General features: G+C 44.5%; 1 protein-coding gene across 1 annotated transcript in view; it reads right to left on the bottom strand.

The window, feature by feature from the left end:
• Positions 1-23516, bottom strand: part of METTL15 (methyltransferase 15, mitochondrial 12S rRNA N4-cytidine) — a 759979-nt gene that overhangs the window by 723234 nt on the left and 13229 nt on the right. Inside the window, exon 2 of the mRNA XM_069221973.1 lies at positions 21276-21556. Coding sequence (XP_069078074.1) covers positions 21276-21551 — 276 coding nt within the window. The 5' untranslated portion in view covers positions 21552-21556. The remainder of the gene's footprint in view (positions 1-21275; positions 21557-23516) is intronic.

The raw sequence follows: 23516 nt of genomic DNA, 5'->3' as shown, positions 1-23516 counted from the left end.
ACTCGTGCTTCTGGTGTACTGGGATTAGGCAAGAGAACCAAGAAAGAGTTTGCATGATCTGGTTTGATAGAACATGAGTACACCTAACAGTGTATGAGAAGACCAATGATACATGTTAATGGGCATTATGGCTCAAGCCTATAGAAAATTGTACTGTTGATTGGTTTATCCATGATTGGCATATTTTATTTACTGGTAAGTCCCTAGTAAAGTACACTAGAGGTGCCCAGGGCCTGTAAATCAAATGCTACTAGGGGGGCCTGCAGCACTGGTTGTGCCACCCACATTAGTAGCCCTGTAACCATGGTTCAGACCTGTCACTGCAGTGTCTGTGTGTGCAGTTTTAAACTGCCAATTCGACTTGGCAAGTGTACCCACTTGCCAGGCCTAAACCTTCCCTTTTACTACATGTCAGGCACCTCTAAGTAAGACCCAGGCAGCCCCAGGGGCAGGGTGCAGTGTATGCCTAAGGTAGGACGTATACTAGTGTGTTTTACATGTCCTAACAGTGAAATACTGCTAAATTTGGTTTTCACTGTGCAAGGCCTATCTCTCCCATAGGTTAACATGGGGGCTGCCTTTAAATATCCTTAAAGTGCAGATTCCCCTTGAGAGCAGATATAAATTTGGAGTTTAGGGTCTCTGAACTCACCACGTAAAAATACATATTTTGTTGAAGTTGGTTTTTAAATTGTCTGTTTGAAAATGCCACTTTTAGAAAGTAGGCATTTTCTTGCTTAAACCATACTGTGACTCTGCCTGTTTGTGGATTTCCCGTCTTGGTCAGTTTGACAGTTGGGATGTTCACACCTCTTCTCTAGACAAATGGGGGCGGGGTGTAGCTTGCATATCCTGATGAGCCATTCGAACTAGAGGGTAGGGAGGAGTGGTCATTCACACCTGAAAGGGACTGTGCCTGCCCTCACACAATGCAGTCTCCATCCCCCTGGTGTGTGTCTGGGGCCTGGCCTGGACAAGGAAGGATCCTGCAAAGACTTGAGACTTTGTTTTGAAGTTTGCCAACTTCAAAGGCAGAACAGGGAATAAGAAGACCCAAAACCCCAGGTTTTCAGAATCTTTCTGGAGTCGAGAGGAACCTCTGCCAGGAAAAGAGCTGAAGAGCTGGTGGAGGAGTACTGTCCCTTTGCTGTGTTGCTTTGCTGGACTCGCCTGCAGTTGCTGCTTCTGCCTGAAAAGAGTGCAAAGGGTGAACTTTGCTGTGTGTCCTGCTTGAGAAAGTTCTCCAAGGGTTTGGAGTAGAGCTTGCCTCCTGTTGGAAGTCTCAGGGACACCAAAGACTTCAGTTTTCTCGACCTGCAGCACTGGAAACTGTGTGTTTTGTGCTGTTCAAGAGTAGAAACTACCACAACCCCGCCTTCGACGCCACTGGCCTGCTCCGTGACCTGCCGACGCCGCACAGAGTCGCACTGCCCTGCTTCGCACCGTGACCCTGGTCTCACCGACACCATCAGATAACTTCAACGAGCTGCTGCTCGCACCGTGGCCTGTGGGCCCCTGCACTGCGGCATCGCCTGCTCACACCACAGCCTGGGTCTCCCCAACGACGACGCTCCTGCTGACACCAGTGCCGCTGCCTGCACCGTGGCCTGTGGACACCACTCGTGAGGGTCACAAAGCACCGCCCCATCCCGCACCACTGGCTTAGGGGTACCGACAACAGCGCTTCCGCAACGACTCTGCCTGCACTGTGACCTGTGGACACCGCACGTTGCACCACCCCGCTTCACACCACAGCCCTGATCTCACAGACGCCGTCACTGAGCCACTGCCTGCACCGTGAACTGTGGGCACCGCACGTCGCATTGTCCCGCTTCGCACCGCAGCCCCAACGCCCTCCACGCCACTGCTCCTGACTCCACCAGCCGGGAGTTCGATACGCAAGGCGTGTGTCTTCAAGGGCCCGACAACTCCTGCACCAACTCTGGAACCAACACTGCAGTGTCAGCGATGCCGCTCTCTGGACCTCACGGCAAGGATCACGACGCCCTACAAATCCAAGGTACTGTTTGCAGGTCTTTCCAACACGTAGATGGCCCGCGCCGCTGCGGCCGGCCTGAACTGTTGGTTTTGCTGCTCACGACGGCGTGATAGCCCCAGGTGGAGCTACTGCCTTCAAGGAACTGTATTTTTGAGTAAATATTGCAGAATTTATATTTGTATTACTTTATCGTATTTGGTCATTTTAAATAGATAAATATTGGCTATTTTTCCAAAACTGTAGTGTTTTGGAGTGTTTTCACTGTGTTACTGTGTGTTATGTGCAAATGCTTTACACATTGCTTCTGAGATAAGCCTGAGTGCTCGTGCCAAGCAAACAGGGGGGTGAGCAGGGGTTATCTGAGCGGGCATCTCCCTTATCCTGACTAGAGTGAGGGTCCCTACTTGGACAGGGTGCAAACCCACTGCCAAGTAGAGACCCCATTTCTAACAGGGTTTGCAGAAGTACATAACAGACATGGCAGCTGCATTTTGCACAATCTGAAGGCTATCATAATTATAATGTTTATCATTATTATTGAAGGTTTTTTGTAGGCAGTGTAGCTTTCACCCTTGATGGAATTTAAGGTGATGGCACCTGAAACATCGGAGGAAAAACAGCAAGAGTGTTAATCATCAAAAGGGTCATGCTTTGAAGACTTTCCTGAACTGTAGCAGATGCGGAAGAGTGAGAACTTCCAAGCAAATCTTATTCCATAGACTTGAGCCTTTTACCCTCAAAGCTCTTCCACCCCATTCTGCATAATTGTTTAAGGGTAGGGGAAACCACAAAGATGAGTGCAGATTTGTGGCAGGAATGAATAGTTTACATTTCTTTGCTAAGAAATTTTGGGGCAAGGCTGTGGAAAATTGTATACATGAAACCATATGCTTTTTTAAACTGTTTTTATTGAGTTTTCAGGGAATAGCCACAAACAATAATGTACATTGCCCATTTAAATCAAAGGAATTGACATCACACAATACATTACAGTCACGGAGGGAGTTGAAAACATCTTAGTCAAGGAACAATAATGTGTAGTAAAAAGGCCCTACAAGCAATGATTAATAGGCAGAGTGGTATGGTAGTCCAGGTGTGATAATAGCAATATCATAGGATATGCCCATAGATCAACATTCAGATGGTGAGTGGTGGGGATGTGATGCTGTGAGGAGGGTAGGGGGTGGGGGAAAAGGGAAAAGGGGAAGATCAGTCGAATGTGTTCACTTCTAAGGAAAGTGCTGGCAAGGGGCCTTTTTGCAGGGTTATCCCCAAACATTTTGCCTCTGACCTCCTGTTTTTAACTCTGTGCTGCATTTAGTTTTTTGCTGGCTTTAGGATTCTGATTTTCTTTTCTCAATGGGTTCCGGCAGCATCATGGTATTCAGCCATAAGGACCAGTGCATGCTGGTAGTTATAGTTCACATTCACTAGCTGCTTTGACTTTTTCACTGTAAGGGTTAGACTTGGTTTGCAAAAAGGCTTTTTTCATCTACTTCCTAATGAGTGTTGTTTTTTTCCAGACTCTTTCCACAGGTTGCTTTGCACGCTGAGCTGTCATCTTGCAGCTTTTTTTTTAGCCTGTTTTGTACTGTAGTTCAAGTACTTGTTTTTTTTCACCTTGAAAGTTGCTTGTCATTGAACTTGTGTTGGGCCTTTATGTATATAACTGGGGAATATTTCTCTTCTGTTTTCAGCATTTAAAGTTATCCATGACAAAAGGTTTGCACCCGAAATGCATTGGGTCAACTATGAATACGTCCTTGAGTTGTTCATGTTTACTCTTTACAAATGTAAAGCAACATTTGTTATGATTCAGCAAGCCGTCAAGCAACTCATTAAACTGTCTTGCATAATTATAGTTTAGTTGCAACTGATTATTTCGCGTTGTATCTATTGATTAGTTGATATTTCCTGTTTTATATTGTTTACTACGTAGCCCTTGGGCACCAGCTGTGCTTGTTGAGTCTAGTGCATTATGGAGCTCTAGCTTTTCCCGATTTATTTCACGGGCCTGGGCAAGGCACGTTACAACACTGCCCGCTAAGTTTGTTTCTGCTGAAAATATTGTTGAACTATTTGTGTTAATTCGTGTGCATATCAACCATAGTTTGCAAGTGCACCCACTTGCCAGGCCCCCCTTCCCTTTTACTACATGTAGGTCACCGTTAAAGTAGGCCTAAGGCAGCCCCCCTGGGCAGGGTGCAGTGTAATTAAAAGGTAGGACATGTACTGGTGCTTTACATCTCCCGATAGTGAATTACTGCTAACCTTGGTATTCACTATTGCAAGGTCTATCTCCCCATAGGGTAACATGGGGATTGCCCTGAAAATATTTTAAGTGTAATTTCCCACTGGGAGCAGATAGTGATATGGAGTTTGGGGCCTCTGAGCCCACAATTTACAAATACATCTTTTGGTGAAATTGGTTTTTGAGCTGCGAGTTTGAAAATGTCACTTTTAGAAAGTGGGCATTTTCTTGCTTAACCATTCTGTGCCTCTGCCTGTTTGAATACACGTCTGGGTCCGGATGACAGTTGGGCTGTTTGTACATTCACTCTAGACAGTCACACAAAAGGAGCGAGGTGTGCCCTGTATATCCTTATGGCCCATCGCCGGGCTGATGGGTCTTTCTGAGCTAATGTGGTGGGAAGAGAGGACACTTACACCTGAACAGGTTTCTGCCTGCTGTCACACAAAGCAGTCTCCAATCCCCTGGAGGGAGTGTGTCTGGGGCAAGGGCAGGGAAAGGCAGGGTTTTGTGCACTAGACTTTCCTTTGAAGTTTGCCTACTAGAAAGACAGAAATGGGTATAAATACTGGACACCACATAGTTAGAATCCTTATGGACTGAGGAAATTCAACCAGGAAGAATTGGATTCGGTAGGAGGGACTGCCACTCAGCCTGTTGCTTTGTTGTGCTGGCCTGCTGCTTCCTGCTTCTGTCCTTGGAAGTGAAGGGACTGGACTTGGCTTTCTACATCCTGCTTCCAAAGGTTCTCCAAGGGCTTAGACTGATCTTGCCTCCAGTTAAGAAGTCTCAGGGACAAATACTTCATCTGCCAGTGCCTGGGCTCTCTTGCTGGTGCCAAATCCAGTTCCTGGGCCCTTGGGACTGTGTTCTGGTGCAACAAGGAAGAAACCAGTGCATCTACTTCGGAACCGGTACTGCTCTTTGACCCCGGGCTGCTGCCTGCACCAGAGCTGTGGTCCCCACTTAGTGCAACGACCGCGACCTACAACGCAGGTCTGACGCCGCAGCAGCACCTCTGAAGTCCAGCCACAGAATGAGTCCAGAGTGCCATGTCACCTACATCTGTGGCACCCAACTCTAACTCCACCGCAGCACCTGTGGCCCTGTGGTTAGATCGTGACTCCGCAAAAATCGATGCCTCACTCCTTGATATGCTGGATTCATCGTCTCCGCTTTGTCGTAAGGAACAGCCGCCAACGCTGTATCACCTCCTCCGCAACAATAAGGAACCGACGCCTCATCTCCCCTGCTTAGCAGTAATGAACCGACACCTCATCTCCCCAGTGGAAGTAAGGAACCCACACCGAACTGGCTCCAGAGACACCTCACCCCCCTGAATCAGAGCAACGTCTTTGTTTCCTCATTATTTTCCAAGGTACTGTAACTAGGGTATACACGATTCTGTGGCTGGCCACGCTCCCTCGCAGGGTGTCGCCGGACTGTTGGAAGCAACACTGTTAAGCCATTTTGACAGCCCCAGTTGGGGCTATTGTGTCTCTAAGTGCTATGCTACATTTAATCTTTGAAAATTTGTATTTTTAATTGTGTATGTTGGATTTTTGGTCTTGTTTCCCTCAGCTAAATATATATATATATATATATATATATATATATATATATATATATATATACATACATACATACATATACATATACACACACACACACATATATATATATATATATATATATATATATATATATATATATGGAGGGACAGGGGGTGTGCACAAATACTTTACACATTGCCTCTGAGATAAGCCTAACTGCTTGAGCCAAGCTACCAAGAGGGTGAGCAGGATTTATCTTATCAGGGCGACTCCCTTACCCTGACTAGAGTGAGGGTCCATACTTGGATAGGGTGCAAACCACTGCCAACTAGAGACCCCATTTCCAACAGTACATAAATAGTCTCTTAATGGAAGCCAGATATTCCTGGGCCAAGATGAGAGTGGATATAGCTGCGCGTAGTCATCACTGGTATAGTCACAATGAATCATGCTTTTTAACCAGACCTGTGTTGTGGGGCGATGGATGTTGCCCTACTGTAGTGCCAGTTCTCGCATTGCAAGTAGTAATGGAGGTGAACCTGCGTACAGATTCGGTGATGTCACAGGTATATCCCAGTAGTGTAACAAAGGAGGTGGGTACAATCATGACCCCGATCACTGTAGAGAGGAGGGAGAAAATGGCTGTCCAACATTGTCTTATATACGGGTAGGTCCAATTTAAGTGTATAAAGTCAGCCTCTGGACCATAGCATTTGGGACGAACAAGATGGGCAAAGAGCCTGGGGGCAGTGTAGGCCCAGTGTTAAAATTTGAAATGAAGAAGTTTATGTTTATGATTAATAGATGTAAGTTTTGTTTGGGAACAGGAATATGGCCAAATTGTATCAGGTAGTGGGCATCCGAGACCCCCAAGCTTCTAGAACGCACCTGGACGAGTCAGTTTCAAGGCCAGGCTTGCTTGGTATAGTTGAGAGGACAGGTGTCCTCTGTAAGTGTCAAATATGATGAACATCGGTGATGGGAAGTCTTTACGGGCCAAAAGGTGGGTAGGACAGTAGACGGGCATGTAGTGTTATGAAATCTCCGTAAAACGAAGTGATCCATATAGGAGGCGTTTTGGAAGCAAGTATCAGTAGAGTAGAGTATTCCTCTTCCTAGTATGTGCCTGATTTTCCACCATACCCTGCGGCTTAGAGCGCTTTGGATCAGGTATATAGCAGTAGGGACAGTAGATCAAGTTCTGCATAATAGTAGAGATCTTCTGGAATGGTATTATCAAAGAGGAATCCATCAACCATGTACGCTGCTACGAAGGTGATAAACCTTAGTGAGGAGTCAAAACGGTAACAATATGCAGAATAAAATGGGGTCGAATCCAGTTTTAGGCATCTAACCAACCAACCAAAAGTTCCTTCACAAGAATATAGGGAGGCACTACGAGGGCTAGATATGCTTCTGCTTGAAGAGATGGTTTTTAGTGATCGCCTCCATTTCAGAACTCCAGATTCCAGTCCTAAACTCAGAGGAAGAGTTCCACCAGGGCACCTTACTCTGAACATCTTGTTACGGGTTGGCCAGATGAACAGTACATTAAGATTGGCAAAGCTCAGGCACCCAGTGGGAAAAAAAATGGACAAAAAAAATAGGAACTCACCTTTGCAATCCTTGGTAGACAAAGCAGATGGATATACAAATTGCTCTTTCTTTTATATGGAGCCAGTGGGAGACCTTAAGGGCAGGAGCAATGTGCTCGTAATATTCCATACCAACCAGAAGATGAGCAGCAACATTTTGGAGTCTGCATATAAATTTGTTTAGGGAGGCCAGTGCACAAACTACTGAAACAGTCAAGGTGGGAGAAAAATGCAGCAGGGTTTTGAAGAAATTTTCCAACTGTTGTGCAAAAGAGGAATAAGACCTCACAGTAGACAGAAGTGGAGGAAGGCAGATTTGGAGCGACCATATATTTGGGATATATACCAAAGCGTCAAATGACACTTTGTGGTTTCAGGCTTTTTTTCCACTGGGTCGAGAGTTCTGACCAAGTCAGTGTGAGAGATAAAAGGGTCTTCGAGGAGAGACCAAGGAAAAATTAAGGGGATAGGACAGCTGGTACAATCTAACAAACACTTTCATCCTTTCACCAGGTCCAAGCTAAACACAATTAACTTTCTTCTTCTTAACATAATATAATGCTGAAGACAGAGCAGGTCTGGAAAGTCAGCCAGTCGTGTGTAATTATTAAGAATATCCAACTGTTTTTAAGATTAAAGGGCAATCTTCTTTAGGAATATGGGGTTCAGAATTAAGAAATTACTATATTTGGTAAAATAGTCCTCAAAATTATGGCAAAATATCAGTGTTTGAGACAGCATCTTCCAAATGTCTGAAGTAAATTTGAACACAAACCATTCAATGATGTCAGGAATGAGCACCACCCCTAAGTAATAACATGTAACGTTTGCACCAGTCCTGATCAACAGACATAATGGTCCCATTATTACACAACAATAACAAACTGACAATCAAATGTACAAATTCTCTGCATGAAGGAATATTTCCTGCTATCCTGACTTTCAACAGTGTATAGAACACACATACTGATAAAAGCACATGTGGGTGGAATTTAGGGTGCTTTATGATAAAATGACAAAATGTCACCAATAAAAAAGAACATGAAGCTGTTATAAGGGGGACAAAAAGCAAAAATGCTATTTTAGGAGTGTAGCCTCTCATACCTTACAAGCCTCCTAACACTCAGCATCAATGTTTCCTAATAGTGTGGTAGTTAGTGCCAACGAGGGATACTCAAGAGGCCTAAACTCAGGCATTCAAGAACTTTGCAGAGGCCTTGTGCTCAGCCTGCTACCCGTAAGGCATCTTAAGTGATGTGGATGAGGAGAGCAACGTTGATGTGGTATATGAATGTCTCAAGCCACTAAGTGATGTCACTTATATATGTCACCTGTGAAATCACATTAGTTTATGAGTACTGCCTAGCGGTGGAGGGAGTTATGGATGAGTAACTACACAAGCTGCCAAATTTCAACCATTTATAAGGTTTGGCTTGACAGCTGTTGCCAGACAATTACATGAGCATCACTAGAGAGGGACTTTGGCTCCACCCACATGTTAGGAGCCAGGAGTATATGTCTTGATTAAGCAGAAATTGTGTATTTCCTAAAAAAGTGCTTGTCCTCCACTGGCTGTGATAATCTTGTTTATTTATCCAACTGTCTGCGATCGAACGTTCAATAGCACACACAAGACTTTGATAACTAGGGGCCAGATGTACGAAATTCCAGGTTTGCGACTCGCAAATTGCGAGTCTGAGAGACTCGCAATTTGCGAGTGCAAACCCGGATGCAGGGTTGTGTCCCTGACACCATCTGCGGGTCGCAAGGGGGTCGCAAAGGCCCACCTCATTAATATTAATGAGGTGGGTCGTAATTTGCGACCCCCTTGTGAGTCGCAGCACTCACAGGGATGGTGGCCTGCTGGAGACAGCAGACCACCATGTCTGTGACTGCTTTTCAATAAAGCTGTTTTTTTTTTGGTAATGCAGCCCATTTTCCTTAAAGGAAAACGAGTTGCAATACAAACAAAAAAATGAAACGTTTTTGTTTCATTTTTTCAGAGCAGGCAGTGGTCCATAGGACCATTGCCTGTTCTGAAAAAATGTTTTCAGGGCCATTCACAAAGGAGAAGGGGGCCCATTTTGCAAATGGGTTACCACCAGTGTGACACTGGTGGTAACTGCAAATTGCTTTGGACTGCGTTCGCGGTCACAAAGCAATTCTGCATTGCGATGCGAATCACAAATAGGAATAGGAAGTCGCATTCCCATTTTGCGAGTCGGTAACCAGGTTACCGACTCACAAAATGGGAATGGGCATCGCGATGTGCTTTTTGCATGTTGCAAACAGCTCCTGCAAAAAGTTTCCTACATCTGGCCCTAGATCATTTATGTTCTTTTACTCTGGCAGCGGCACAGATAGGAGAATGGCAGTCATTACCCTACATGGGTTTTCAGGTCGGGCTTGACAGTTCAACTGTCACCTGACATTTTAACCTACACCAATATTATTCTACAGTTATTTGCTTCCACACAAATACATGCTAATTTCCATGGTATTTACTTGTAATGCATCACATTCCATTAAAGCCAATGTTGGTAGGGTTTTCTGACGTAGCCACTATTTTATGACACCTCTGTTTTGTTTGGTTATGTCACCTGACTGCATATGACGCAGCCTTAAATAAAACTTGATAAACGTAATTTAAGTGAAATTAAAAGTTTTTTTATATTAAAAACCTCCATAATCAACTGAATGTACCCCAAATATCATTCAGGAATGGGATAAAAATTTGCCCAATAAGCACTATTTGAAAAAAATTATCCCATTTATTATAGAAACATCTATCATAATTATTACGGATTTTGAAAAATGCATTTGATTACAAAACATCATCATACTCTTAAAAAAAAAAAAAAAAAAAAAAAAGCATCCTACAACCACAACCTCCCACCTCACCCAGGTAACCTCTTCTACAATACGAGAAATATGTGATAACCAGTGATTAGAAGGCAAATATTTTAGAAAATTGACATGTTTTTTGTTTCTTAACATTCCTAAATTACATATCCAGTTTCAATGGAACTAACTATGTATGGCCTTGGGCTATGCATACTTGCAAACAGACATGGCTTTTGGCCACACCTTGAACCTAACTCTTGTGCACCCCACATCTACCAGAGCTCAGCGATGCCCTGCACCCACTACTTGTCCTCCTTAATCCACTCAATATGGCCTACAGCCACTAGTTTTAATGCTCGACAATATTAAGGTCAGACCAGGGCTTAATAACGTGTTAAGATTAAAAAGGGTTGGAGTCTCACAGCTTTTCTCAGATGCACTGTAATGGTGTTTGTGTTGAATATTGAGTTTTATTTTTGCAAATTACTTATCTTGACTCACTTCAGTTCAAGGGGCTCTACGCAAGCTGTGTTCTGTTTCTAGAATCTGGCATTCTGCTGTTATATAACTTGTGTAACCCACTATTCACAACATAGGAAGGTATGGGAAACGTACAATTACATTTTTGCATCACACAGAATTGCAGGTGTTAGATATAGGAAAGCAGGTAATTCTGCATAAAATACCCGATAGGAAATGTAATTCATTTCAAATAAGCGTTAATATGTTTCATGTTGCTAACAACATAATTAACGCTGTAATAATACCTGGGTGGTCAAATATCCTACTAAGATGAAAGCGAGCTATAATTATATGGACATTTCAACAGTACGGCTGTGCTGTTTCTGGGTAATATTTTCTCTGAGGGCATTTACATAAATTGAAGCCTGGAAATTACATTATTATAATGACTGTAAATATTGACAACAACAAACTGCATGTAAATATAGCTTAGCAAATGAGGGCTATATAAAATAACTGTTGTAAAAATAAATACTGAATTGTCACACAGTTACACAGACACGAAAACCCATACAAGCATTGTGCCTAAAATCTACAATGCTTTGCAAACGATAAGGTAAATGAATGGCTAATACATAGCAGGTAATTTAATGGGGGAGTAAGGATAAGGATGAGAGAGAACGACGGCATACCAAAAAGCTTCAAGATCTACTTAAGGTAATGAAGAGTTTACCAGTCAATAAATAATCTTTGGACCAGGAATAATACACTTGAGTGGAAGACAAGCGGATTCACAAACCCTTTGTTAAAGCTCCTCATAATAGTCAGAAATTAGTGGTGCAGCCCTGCGGCAGGACAAACAGGCTACAATGGATGTTGGATGGGCTATCCTACTGTAGACTGCGTTATGGCCTTTGATTTATATATAATGTTGAGTGTTTGGAACACTGATCTATAAATAAACATTTGTCCAGTAGCTTGCTCCCCCACGATTGCAGCACCACCTTGCTGCTTCCGTGTCCCCGACCCCGGCCCACGCCGCTGCTCGCGTGTTCGAGGCCCTCCTCCACCCGCAGGCACCCGCCTGAGCCTCATCCTTGGTGTCTAGTGGGCATCTGGTAAGCGTCGCTAGACTTCTGCATTAATACATTTTTCTGTGCTCTGTTTTCTTATTTGTGCCGTGTCCTTCTGCTTGATTTCACTCTTTGTACCTGTCTCTTGCCCCGTATTTTATTGTGATGTGTCCTTCTGTTTGATTTCACTCTCTGTGCCTGTCTCTTGCCCCGTATTTTATTGTGCTGTGTCTCTCTGTTTGATTTCACTCTCTGTGCCTGTTTCTTGCCCCGTGTCTTATTGTGCTGTGTCCTTCTGTTTGATTTCACTCTCTGTGTCTGTTTCTTGCCCCGTGTCTTATTGTGCCGTGTCCTTCTGTTCGATTTCACTCTCTGTGCCTGATTCTTACCCCGTGTTCTATTGTGCCATGTCCTTCTGTTTTCGTTCCACTTTTGCCCCTTCTGCGCTCCACTGGCTCCGGCTCTCCCTGAGCCGCTCACAGTTCCCCTTCCACTGTGTCCCTGCGGCCCGCCCCCCTCACACCACCATTCGCCTCTCCCTCTCCCTCCCGCCTCCCAGCTGCTCCTCCCTTCCTCCTCCCTTCTTAATGGCGGTTGCTGCGCGTCCGCGCGCCAGAGGCAAGCCCGTCTGCGCACTTCCTCTCCAAGGAACACCTTTGGTCCCTTCTCCTGCCACACCTGCAAATTCACCTGTGACAAAACAGCGAAACCCCCCCAAAAAAGCCGTACCCAACCACCTCCACTGCATACTCCTCAACACCCGCTCCGCACGAAAGCACGCCATCGCACTCTGGGACCTGCTCGACACCACCACCCCAGACGTAGCCTTCCTGGCCGAAACCTGGTGGAACGATTCCTTAGCACCCAACATCGCCATAGCCATCCCGGACAGCTACAAGATCACCCAAAGAGACCGCCCCAACGGCATCAGGGGAGGAATAGCCATCGTCCACAAATCCACCCTCAAAGTCTCCACCCACATGGACGACACCCTCAAGACCGCCGAGCACCTACACTTCCAGATCCACACCGACCCCAACACCACCCTCAGAGAAACTCTCATCTACAGACCCCCGGGCCCACGAGCACCCTTCAACGACACCATTGCTGAACTCGCCAGCACCCACGCACTCCCCTCCACGGACTAAGTCCTCCTCGGAGACCTCAATTTTCACCTAGAAAACAACAACAACCTCAACTCCACCACACTGATCAACAACCTCGGACTCCGACAACTCGTCACCACACCCACCCACAGCACCGGCCACACGCTTGATCCCATCTTCACCACAAGCGCCCACGTCACCTTCAACCACACCACTGAACTCTACTGGACCGACCACCACTGCATCCACTTCACTTTCAAGAAACAAACCAAGCACGACCGCCCCCAACAACCACCCCGCCGCTGCTGGAGCAAAGTCACGAACTTAATAATACCCTCGCCCGGAACCCTCCCACCGACCCTGACACCGCCGCCCTCAACCTCAGACAGTGGATCACCAACTGCGCCAACTCCCTAGTGCCGCTCAAGAACTCACCCAACAACCAAGCCCGCAAAAAAGCCACCTGGTTCACCGACGAGCTCCAAGCCTCCAAACGCGACTGACGGAAACTAAAAAAGAAATGGCTCCACAAATGCACCCCGACAACCAAGCAGCCCTCAAGGACGCCTCCTGCAGGCACCACCAACTCATCAGAATAACCAAGAGATCCTCCTTCAAAGACCGCCTGGATAACAACGCACACGACAGCAAAGAGCTCTTCAACATCGTGAAAGAACTCTCCAACCCCAGCACCAACGTCAACGACATCCACCATCTCAAGAACTCTATGACTCCCTGTCCACCTACTTCCTCCAGAAAATCACCGACATCCACAACAGGTTCTCCACCACAACCACGCCAGACCCTATCCCCCCAAGCACCTCCCACACCAACCGCCTGACCTCCTGGACGAACGACACAGAGACACTCAAGATCATGAACTCCATCCACTCAGGCTCTCCGTCGGACCCATGCCCTCACCACGTATACAACAAAGCCAATGCAATCATCGCCCCCCAACTACGGAAGGTCATCAATATCTCCTTCGAGACAGCAACTTTCCCGGAAAGCTGGAAGCATGCCGAAATCCACGCCCTCCTGAAGAAGCCCAAAGCTGACACTCTAGATCTCAAAAACTTCCGTCCCTCCCATCTCCATGCTCCCGTTCCCGGCGAAGGTCATCGAAAAAAAAAAAAAAAAAAAAAAAAAAAAAAATCGCAAAAACGCAACTGACCCGCCACCTCGAAGACGACAACATCCTGGACCCCTCCCAGTCAGGGTTCAGACCGAACCACAGCACTGAGACCGCCCTCTTAGCCGCCACAGACGACATCAGACACCAACTGGAAAACGGAGAAACATCAGCCCTCATCCTCCTGGACCTATCTGCAGCCTTCGACACAGTCTGCCACTGCACCCTGATAGCCCGCCTCTTCGAAGCTGGAATACAAGATAAAGCCCTCGACTGGATCGCTTCCTTCCTCCACAGCCGAACCCAAAGTGTACGCCTCCTCCCCTTCCGATCCAAAGCCACCTACATCATCTGCGGCGTTCCCCAGGGCTCCTCCCTCAGCCCTACACTGTTCAATATCTACATGGCCCCCCTCGCACAAATGGCCCGCCAACACGACCTCAACATCATCTCCTACGCCGTTGACACACAGCTCATCCTCTCCCTCACCAAAGACCCGCACACTGCCAAAACCAACCTCCACAAGGGCATGAAAGCCATCGCCGAATGGATGAGAAACAGCCAGCTGAAGCTGAATTCGGACAAGACGAAGGTCCTCATCCTTGGACCCACCCCCTCAGCCTGGGACAACTCGTGGTGACCGACCACATTGGGAACCCCTCCAACTCCCACCAACTGTGCACGGAATCTAGGATTCATCCTCTACTCCTCCCTCTCCATGTCCAAACAGGTCAACGCAGTCTCCTCATCTTGCTACAACACCCTCCGCATGCTACGCAGGATCTACAAGTGGATCCCGACCGAAACAAGAAGAACCGTGACACAGGACCTCTCCAGCAGCAAGCTAGACTATGGCAACGCACTCTACACAGGCATCTCTGCCAAACACCTACAATGCCTCCAGCGCATCCAAAACGCCTCCGCCCGTCTGATCCTCAACGTACCCCGCCGCAACCACATCTCCCACCACCTGAGAGACCTTCACTGGCTCCCCGTAGACAAGAGGATTACTTACAAACTACTCACCCACGCACACAAGGCCCTCCACAACACCAGACCTGCCTACCTAAACAGTAGACTCAGTTTCTACACCCCCACCCGCCAGCTCCGCTCCTCAAACCTCGCCCTGGCCGTCGTCCCCCGCATCCAGCGAAAGACCTACAGTGGCAGATCCTTCTCCTACCTCGCCGCCAAGACCTGGAACTCCCTCCCTACCAACCTACGCCAGACCCAAGACCTACTCACATTCAGAAAACTCCTCAAAACTTGGCTTTTCGATCAGTAGCAGCACCCCTCTCCCAGCGCCTTGAAACCCTCACGGGTACATAGTGCGCTTTATAAATTCTCTGATTGATTTATTGATAAATAAATTCTCTGATTGATTGCAAACTGGATCCCTGTGTTGTATTGTATTTTCATTATTGGGGCTGAGTGTACGCTTCCATCAAATGTAGGATGTTTTCCTAGAGCAGTTTTCAATCACTTAAGTTGGTAAAATGTAGATTTTCCTGGTAATTTATGAAGGAAAGTTTTAATGTTATTAAAGACACGGAGGCGAGTATTATGCTAATTATTTTCTTGTTTATTCAATAGCAGGAGTCAAGAAACTACAATTCCCAGAAGGCCAAACACAACCAGGCCAATGGGAAACAACTAGTAGTTCATTCATATCCACCAATCACGGTGCAACATGCCCCTAAATACCCATCTTGACTGTGAATAGCCCTCTTTTCTTGTGCGAGGGTCAAAAAGTATAAAACAAAGGTAAAATAGAACAAATGATGCAAATAGCCATAACCAAAGCCAAAAGATCTGGAAAAAAGTTCATCAACGGAGAATTGGATCTGGAGAAAAGGACATCTGGATTTAGATGATTATGTTGCAGGAGGCAGTGTAGGTGAAAGAAAGCAGTGATGATCCGCTGTAAGATGACGTTTACGAGGATGCTTGTGAAGTAGTAGATGTTGCTGAAAGGGAGGGAAAACAAAATCGAATTATTGTTGAGGCGGGATAATACTTGCCTCCGTGTCTTTAATAAAATTAAGACTTTCCTTCATAAATTACTAGGAAAATCTATATTTTATGGCAAGACCGGAGGCTCATATTTTGCTAGTTTAAAGCGAATTAATAACAGTTACAGAGGCATAATGTAATGGTTTACAATAGAACACTTTAAACACATTGTCATTAGACCAGTCAGCCAATTTTAGAATGTCCTCCAAACGAGAGCTAGCCCAAAAGGCTTTGGAAGCCATGTCATCCCTAGCAGAATGGGCCCCAAATTAAGAAGTGTCAATACCTGCTAGCGATATAACCGATTTCACCCAACAGGCCAGATTTGGGGATGAAACCGGCTTAAAAGGTTTCTCGAAGGAAATGAGGAGTTGAGATGCTGAAGAAGATCTCAAATCGGCTGTCTTTTATTCATATATCTTGTGGCATTGACCCACACAAAGTTTAGGGTGGTCAAGAAAATAGGGGGAAAAAACTGTTACCAAATTAGTTTTAGTACGTCTATGAACATTAAATAAAACACCTGAAGGAGTAAAGTGGCGAGCAGTAATATCAAGAGCTCTAACATCAGAAAGACGTTTAAAAGAAACCAGGCATAACAACATAGCCAGCTTCGCAGACAACTTCTTCAAAGGAAGCATGTTATTATCTGGCCTAGATAAAAAGAGGTTAAACACAACATCCCACAACGAACTGTTTTTAGGTAAAGGAGTTTTGGAAAACTTTACTCCCTTCAACAAACGGCAACCAGAGGATGTTCACCGAAAGGCCTACCATTGATGTAAGGATGAGAAGAAGAAATCGCTGACCTGTAGAGATTGATAGTACAATAGGACTTACCTTTACTAGCTTCAGGCGCAAGGAAATTAACTATGAAAGGGGATCGATACTTTTTCTGATGCACCAGCTGTACCATATGGATAGTGCTGACCTGTAGGCCTCTTTTGTACCTGTTGCCCAGGAATGTTTGATAAAGTTTGAAGCTTCTGCCGAAATAGCTGGGACTGGTTGGGAATCCCCGACAATTTCCATGCTGAAAGGGTGAGAAGGTTGTCTACAATCAAATGGTGAGGAAGACCGAGGGGATTGGTGAGAAGGTCCGGGAAGGAGAAAAGGGGAATCTATTGCCAACTCTAGGAGAGAAGAGAACCACACTTGGGATTGCCAAAAGGGAGTTGTGAGGACTACAACTGCCTGTTGACGTCTGATCTGGGCTAAAAACCTGCTTATCATGATAAAAGGAGGGAAGGCGTAGTTGAGAGATATTGACCAATCCTGAGAAAAAACATCAAAGGATAGAGCTAAAGGATCTGGATGGCAACTGAAGAATTGAGGTAGCTGAGTATTGAGACGTGACACAAAGATCTACTTGTAACGGGCCCCATTTGCGAGACATAGCCTGAAAAACTGAGGGATGATGTCTCTAATCGCTCGAATCTTGATTGCCCAGAATATATTCTGCCTGGACCAAAATCCTTTTTTTGAAGACAAAACTCCCCAAACCCTTTCCATAATTCCGCAAAAGGTTTGGATTTTGTGCCTCCTAAATGGTTGATATATCGGACCGCTGATATGTTGTCCAACCTGAGAAGAAATGAACAACAAACCCTGTCTCTTGCTAGACTTTTTATCGCAAAGGAGCCAGCAAGCATCTCTAAACAGGGTATCGTCTAGATAAATGATTAACCTGACTCCCTGGGATCTGAGGAAAGCTACAATCATTCTCATGAATTTTGTGAAACACCAGGTTGCAGAAGAGAGGCCGAAAGGAAGAGAGGAGAAATGATAAGTCTAGTTTGATCATTCGAACTGTAAGAATTTCCTGGAATCTGGATGCATGGGAAGTGAAAGATAAGCGTACTGGAGGTCTAAACAAACCAACCAATCACCCTGAAGAAGAGAATCTCTAAGATGGAAAATAGTCTCCATTTTGAAATGACGATAAACAACAAACTGGTTGAAATGTTTCAAGTTGATGACTGGGTGCATCTTTTTGTTCTTCTTTTGAACCAGGAAAACTGAACTGATGAAACCTGAAGGATATAGCTGACAAGGGACAATTGCGTGTTTTTGAAGAAGAGACTGGATTTCTGCCGATATCGCCTTTTTCATTTCTAGAGAAAATTTGGGAGGATGAGGAAACTGCAGCTGTATAGGCTTTGAGTAAAGCACGATAGTGTAGTCCTGAACTGTGTTTATTACCCATGGATCTGATGTTATCGACTGCCATTTTGGAAGAAACAGTAAAAGGTGACCTCCTACAATAGGAAGGCCAGAAAAAGGACTTACCGGTTTGGGATGATAATCTGGAGCCTTGGTTGCCTTTGTTGCGGAAACCGGTCTGTATTCCTGGTATGAGTTATTGAAGGCACCACGGGAACCCTGGTTGTCGTAGGAACAGCCGGCAAAGCGGTTCCTACCTCTGCCAGCCCTGGCAAAAACCTGATTGTTGAACATCTTTTTGAGAGATTGTTGGGCTTTGTCTAATGAAGCAAAAGCTGACGCATATTTACTTAACTCCTTAATAAAGGAATCCCCAGAGAGGAGACCTTCCGCTTTGATGCCTGGATCCGATACTGCCAGGTTGACCAGTTTGGGGTTAAGTTTAAGAAGGAGACCTTTTCTCCATTCGTGAGTAATTGCAGCATTAGCATTCCCCAAGAGACATATGGACCTCTGAACCCATAAAGACAGATCCAACGGATTAATGGAAGAGTTGTCTAAAAGAGCAGCTTCAGATAAATCAAATATGCGAGTCAGGGGACCCACCACATCCAAAAGTTTATCCTGGCATGTGGACCAGGCTTTGTCAACCCCCTTACGTGGGTCTTTGCCAAACTTAGTAAAGAATGTAATAAGAGAAAGGTCGATGGCTGGAGTAGTTGTTATTTTGGACTGCAAAGAAGGGCGAGGGGAATCAGAGCGGAGTTTAGCTCTAGTTTGTTTGTCCAGGGACGTACGTAATCTAGAGGCAACATAATCTCCCACATGACCCGTAGGGAACCATTCAGTGGAATGCGGATGGTGTATGTCATTGGGTTAAACATAGGAACCCCTTCAGAATCAGTTATTACCAGAGGTTTAACAGCCTCTTGCGCCGAAAGCTTTGCTTTCTTGGGAGGAGGTGAAAACACAGTATCTGCATCATCATCATCATCAGATTTGTCTGCATCAGAGATAGCATCCGGAATGTACTCATAATCAGTATCAAGAATACTAGAAATCACAATAGGCGGTGTAATGTGCTTGGATTTCTAAGAGCATTTAAGAGAGAATTAATTTTTTAGTGCTTTAAGACCCCTCCTTTAAAGAAGGCCTATGAGGGAGCCGCGTCCTCTGACTTTTGTGAGGAAACCTCACCAACCAAAGCCTTTTAAGGGATATTTTTGGATAAAAAGCATTTTCTGCTTTCCCCCGCAGACTAGGCCAAAATCATCTTAGATACCAAGCTTAAGACAGAATTTTCTAAATGTTTTGACAATTTATTTATAGATGCTGAAACAGCCTGTTCTACAGAAAGTTGAATGAAGTCATTTAATTGCTCATTTAATTGTTCTTCCTCCTCATTCATAACTTTAGCCAAGGGAGAGCTATCAACTTCCATTGTCAATAGGTGAAAAACAATGCAGAAACAGAAGAGGTTGTATAGAGTTAAACATTTCCTTAACTGAAGGAAAAAAACAACTTGGCTCTGCTTATGGGCAGAGAAAGGGGCTGGCACGTGTAGAAAATATACTCAGAGTCACCGGCAGACGAAGGAGAGGAGCGATGTGTGCAGGCAAGTTTTGAAGAGAAGCAGTGATGAGAAAATAACGTTGCGCCGTTTCTCTCAACTGCTGACAGTAAATGGTGTCGCGTTGAGAGAAAACAGCGGTTGGAACAAACGATGATTGACAACCAGCACGCGCGTTAGGGAAAACGCGCGTTAGGGAAAACCCGCGTTAGAAAGGCAGCTACAAGCCGAACTTAAAGCAACAAAAGTGTGCGCAGCGTGTGTAAAGGCAAGCAAAACAACCATAAATTTTGACAATAAAGGTAATATAGCATGTACAATAAAAATGAGAAAAATGTTTTGTAATACTTATCTTAACTGCGAGCAGCAAGAAAAGAGGGCTGTTCACAGTCAAGATGGGTATTTAGGGGCATGTTGCCCCATGATTGGTGGATATGAATTAACTACTAGTTGTTTCCCATTGGCCTTCTGGGAATTGTAGTTTCTTGACTGCTGCTATTGAATAAACAAGAAAAGAATTAGCATAATATGAGCCTCCGTCCTTGCCATAAAATTGCCAACTTACTAACTACGAGCAAATAGCAGGGCCACTAGAAAAGGGTAGATTAAATACCTCCTGGAGCCTTTTATAAATCTCAAATCGGCCCAAATTTTTGGGCTTCAATTAATTAACTTATATAGTTCACAAACCAGTACGTCTAAGCACTAATGCACTTAAACACTAAAATGCGAACTGCACACAATAAAACGTGTACTAGAATGTTTAAACCTTCTTTGTAGACCTCTATTTTACCAACGTATTTCATAAAACAAACTCCACCTAGCCCATTGCACTTCCTCACAAGGTCTGACTTGACAAGAATCCCATTATAAAAATGGATAGAACATTGGGTGCAATGCTGACAAATCAGGAATTGCTCCTTCCAATAATCTGGTATGAAGTTCTCAGTTTTTAAACTATAATAACAACACAAGTATCTATAATTGACTAAGGCACTGAATTTACAGAAGTAGACTTCATCAAGTTGTGCAAGGACTAAACACAAACGTTTCCAGGACTGCCCTATGGATAGGTATCAAACCACTACGCAAGCCTTCCATCCTCCCTTTAGATCATCCACCGCTCCTTCATATCTGATGCCTAATAAATCCCACTGTCATCCGCTAACCCGGTACTACTAATATTCCTAGGTTCTTTTCCAAGGCATTACTATCTTGCTTCATTTTGGTGGGCGGTCTCATTGAAGATTTTTTTCAGGATATCATCCAACCCAATTCTTCCTGGGGATATCGTCAGCTGACCCACCCCAACAACCTGTGCTTCTTCAAGCTGTGCCAGAACACGTACTCAAAATATCAGCCATTTCATTCTACCACTTTTGGACACTGTCCCATGCCTGCTGTATTCCTCCCAATCCTCCATCGAAGCTCTGTGAGATGGTTAGTAGCTGCATGTAGCACTTTACAATAAAAAATAAAAAAATAAATAATCATGAATATGAACAAAGGCGTACCTGTCCTTGTTGCGGTCGCAAGCAGTCAATCACTTCATTTACCATGACAGGGATATGCAATCTTTTGACAGCTTCACAGTCAGAGTTCTTCTGGCCTTCATCTACATTAGCTGCCTGACTTCCGCCATACTTTCCAAGTGGCCACCCATCTGAAGATTGCACTTTTCTGGTCCAGGTACACAAGCAATTTAAAACTGGTCTTAAATTACATTTGTAGCAGTACACACGTCTTCTGTGGTAGAGATGCAGTTTCATAAATTGCAGCATTACAGACATTAATCCTAAAACGTGAGGAAGGTTAGAAGAATTATTATGAGCAAGCATTTTGGAGAAAACCTTTATGAACATATAACTAAGAAATTAAATCAACCAGTTAGCATCTAGTTTATGTTATTTCTTAACATAAATGGCAAACACGTTCAGAATACTAAATGTTTTTAATTGGAGTGTTGTATTCTCAATAAATAAATATTGAAATGAGGAAAACAAAACAATGAAATTAAAAACAACTACACATGTATATCTTTGAATGGATTGTTGTAATAATCTACAATAGCTTGGCAGAAAAGAGCACAAATTTGCACAGAGCTGGTCCTAGGGTAGAATAGGAACATGTGAGGCTCCTGTCAGATGTGACATCACAGGAAGTGACATCATAGGTAGGGACATCAACTGAACATTAATGTTCTGGAATTGTTGAAGCAGCTTTGCAAGAAACTACCTACATAGTGAGGATATTACTAACATGGCTAAAAATATAAATAATAATCCTAATAAAAATGCATATTTTTTAAAGCTGTATCGTAGAAATACATAACATGAATCCAGCTGGCCGAAAAAGCTAGGCCTAGGTTTCTCCAAAACTGATATGATTGCCACAATAGTCACTAATTGTTCCAGATTAGGGCATGAATAAAATTTCAAGTCAGATTGTCCCAGAGCTATACAGTGGGACTTCAAGTGACTCCTGATCCAGCCCACCCTTTTATGCTAGTAAAGTTCAAGATAAGGCATTTGGGTTTTAGCAGGCATTTGGGGGATCAACACAAACAGCTACATGCTAGATTGGGTAACTGACCTGCAAGAACTGCAGCAAACAGAATATAAGAAGAGGAAACAACACAAATGTCATACACAGGTGGGGTGGCTAAAATACTGGCAGGTAGAAGCACCAAAGGCTGGCCCTCACCTGCTCACAGAGTACTTAAACAGAGCAATTACTTTCAGACTCCATTCTTAAAAGATGGAAACAACATAAATAACTTAAAGATATATATAAAGGATGGCTTAAAAATAAAACACTTTGTGACCTATGACAAAAAGAGTGGCAGAGCTTTAGTGGGAGCCAGTCACTAAAGATACATATTAAAGAAACAAAACAAAAAGGACTATTAGACTGGGCATCTTTGGTGTGGTCTCCCCTAACTTTTTTCCTTCACTTCCCAGGTTGTTGCTGTGTGCTGGACTCTGTTTTTGCTTTTTTTGTTACTCTGGGCACTTTAAAACTGCTGACCAGTGCTAAAGTGCAAGTGCTCCCTATGTGAAACTGTAGGTGGAATTGGCTTTTCCATGATTGACATATCTGATTTACTAGTAAGTCCCTCGTAAAGTACACTCAAGGTGCCCAGGGCCTGTAAATCAAATGCTACTAGTGGACCTGCAGCACTGATTGTGCCACCCACATGAGTAGCCCTGAAATATGCCACTGCGGTGTCTGTGTGTGCTGTTTTTTAACTGCCAATTCGACTGGGCAAGTGAACCCACACAGTGTTTGGTAAAGGTAGGACATGTGCTTGTGTGTTTTACATGTACTAACTGTGAAATACTGCCAAATTTGTTTTTCACTGTTGCAGATAGAAATATGGAGTTTGGGGTCTCTGAACTCACAATTTCAAAATACATATTTTAGTGAAGTTGGTTTTTAGATTGTTAGTTTGAAAATGCCACTTTTAGAAAGTAGGCATTTTCTTGCTTAAACCATTCTGTGCCTCTTTGTGGTTTCCCTGTCTGGGTCAGACTGACAGTTGGGCTGTTTGTGAATCTCCATTAGGCAGCGACGCAAAGGGAGCTAAGGTGTAGCCTGCATATCCTGATGGGCCATTTGGGCTAGAGTGGAGGGAGGAGTGGTCACTTACACCTGAAAGGACTGTGCCTGCCCTCACTCAATGCAGTGTCTGACCCCCTGGTGTGAGTCTGAAGCCAGGCCTGGGCAAGGCAGGATCTTGTGAACAACAGAGACTT

This window comes from Pleurodeles waltl, chromosome 3_1, assembly GCF_031143425.1.
Source record: "Pleurodeles waltl isolate 20211129_DDA chromosome 3_1, aPleWal1.hap1.20221129, whole genome shotgun sequence".
NCBI classification, from domain to species: domain Eukaryota; kingdom Metazoa; phylum Chordata; class Amphibia; order Caudata; family Salamandridae; genus Pleurodeles; species Pleurodeles waltl.
This window is presented reverse-complemented; position numbering and strand designations above follow the sequence as displayed.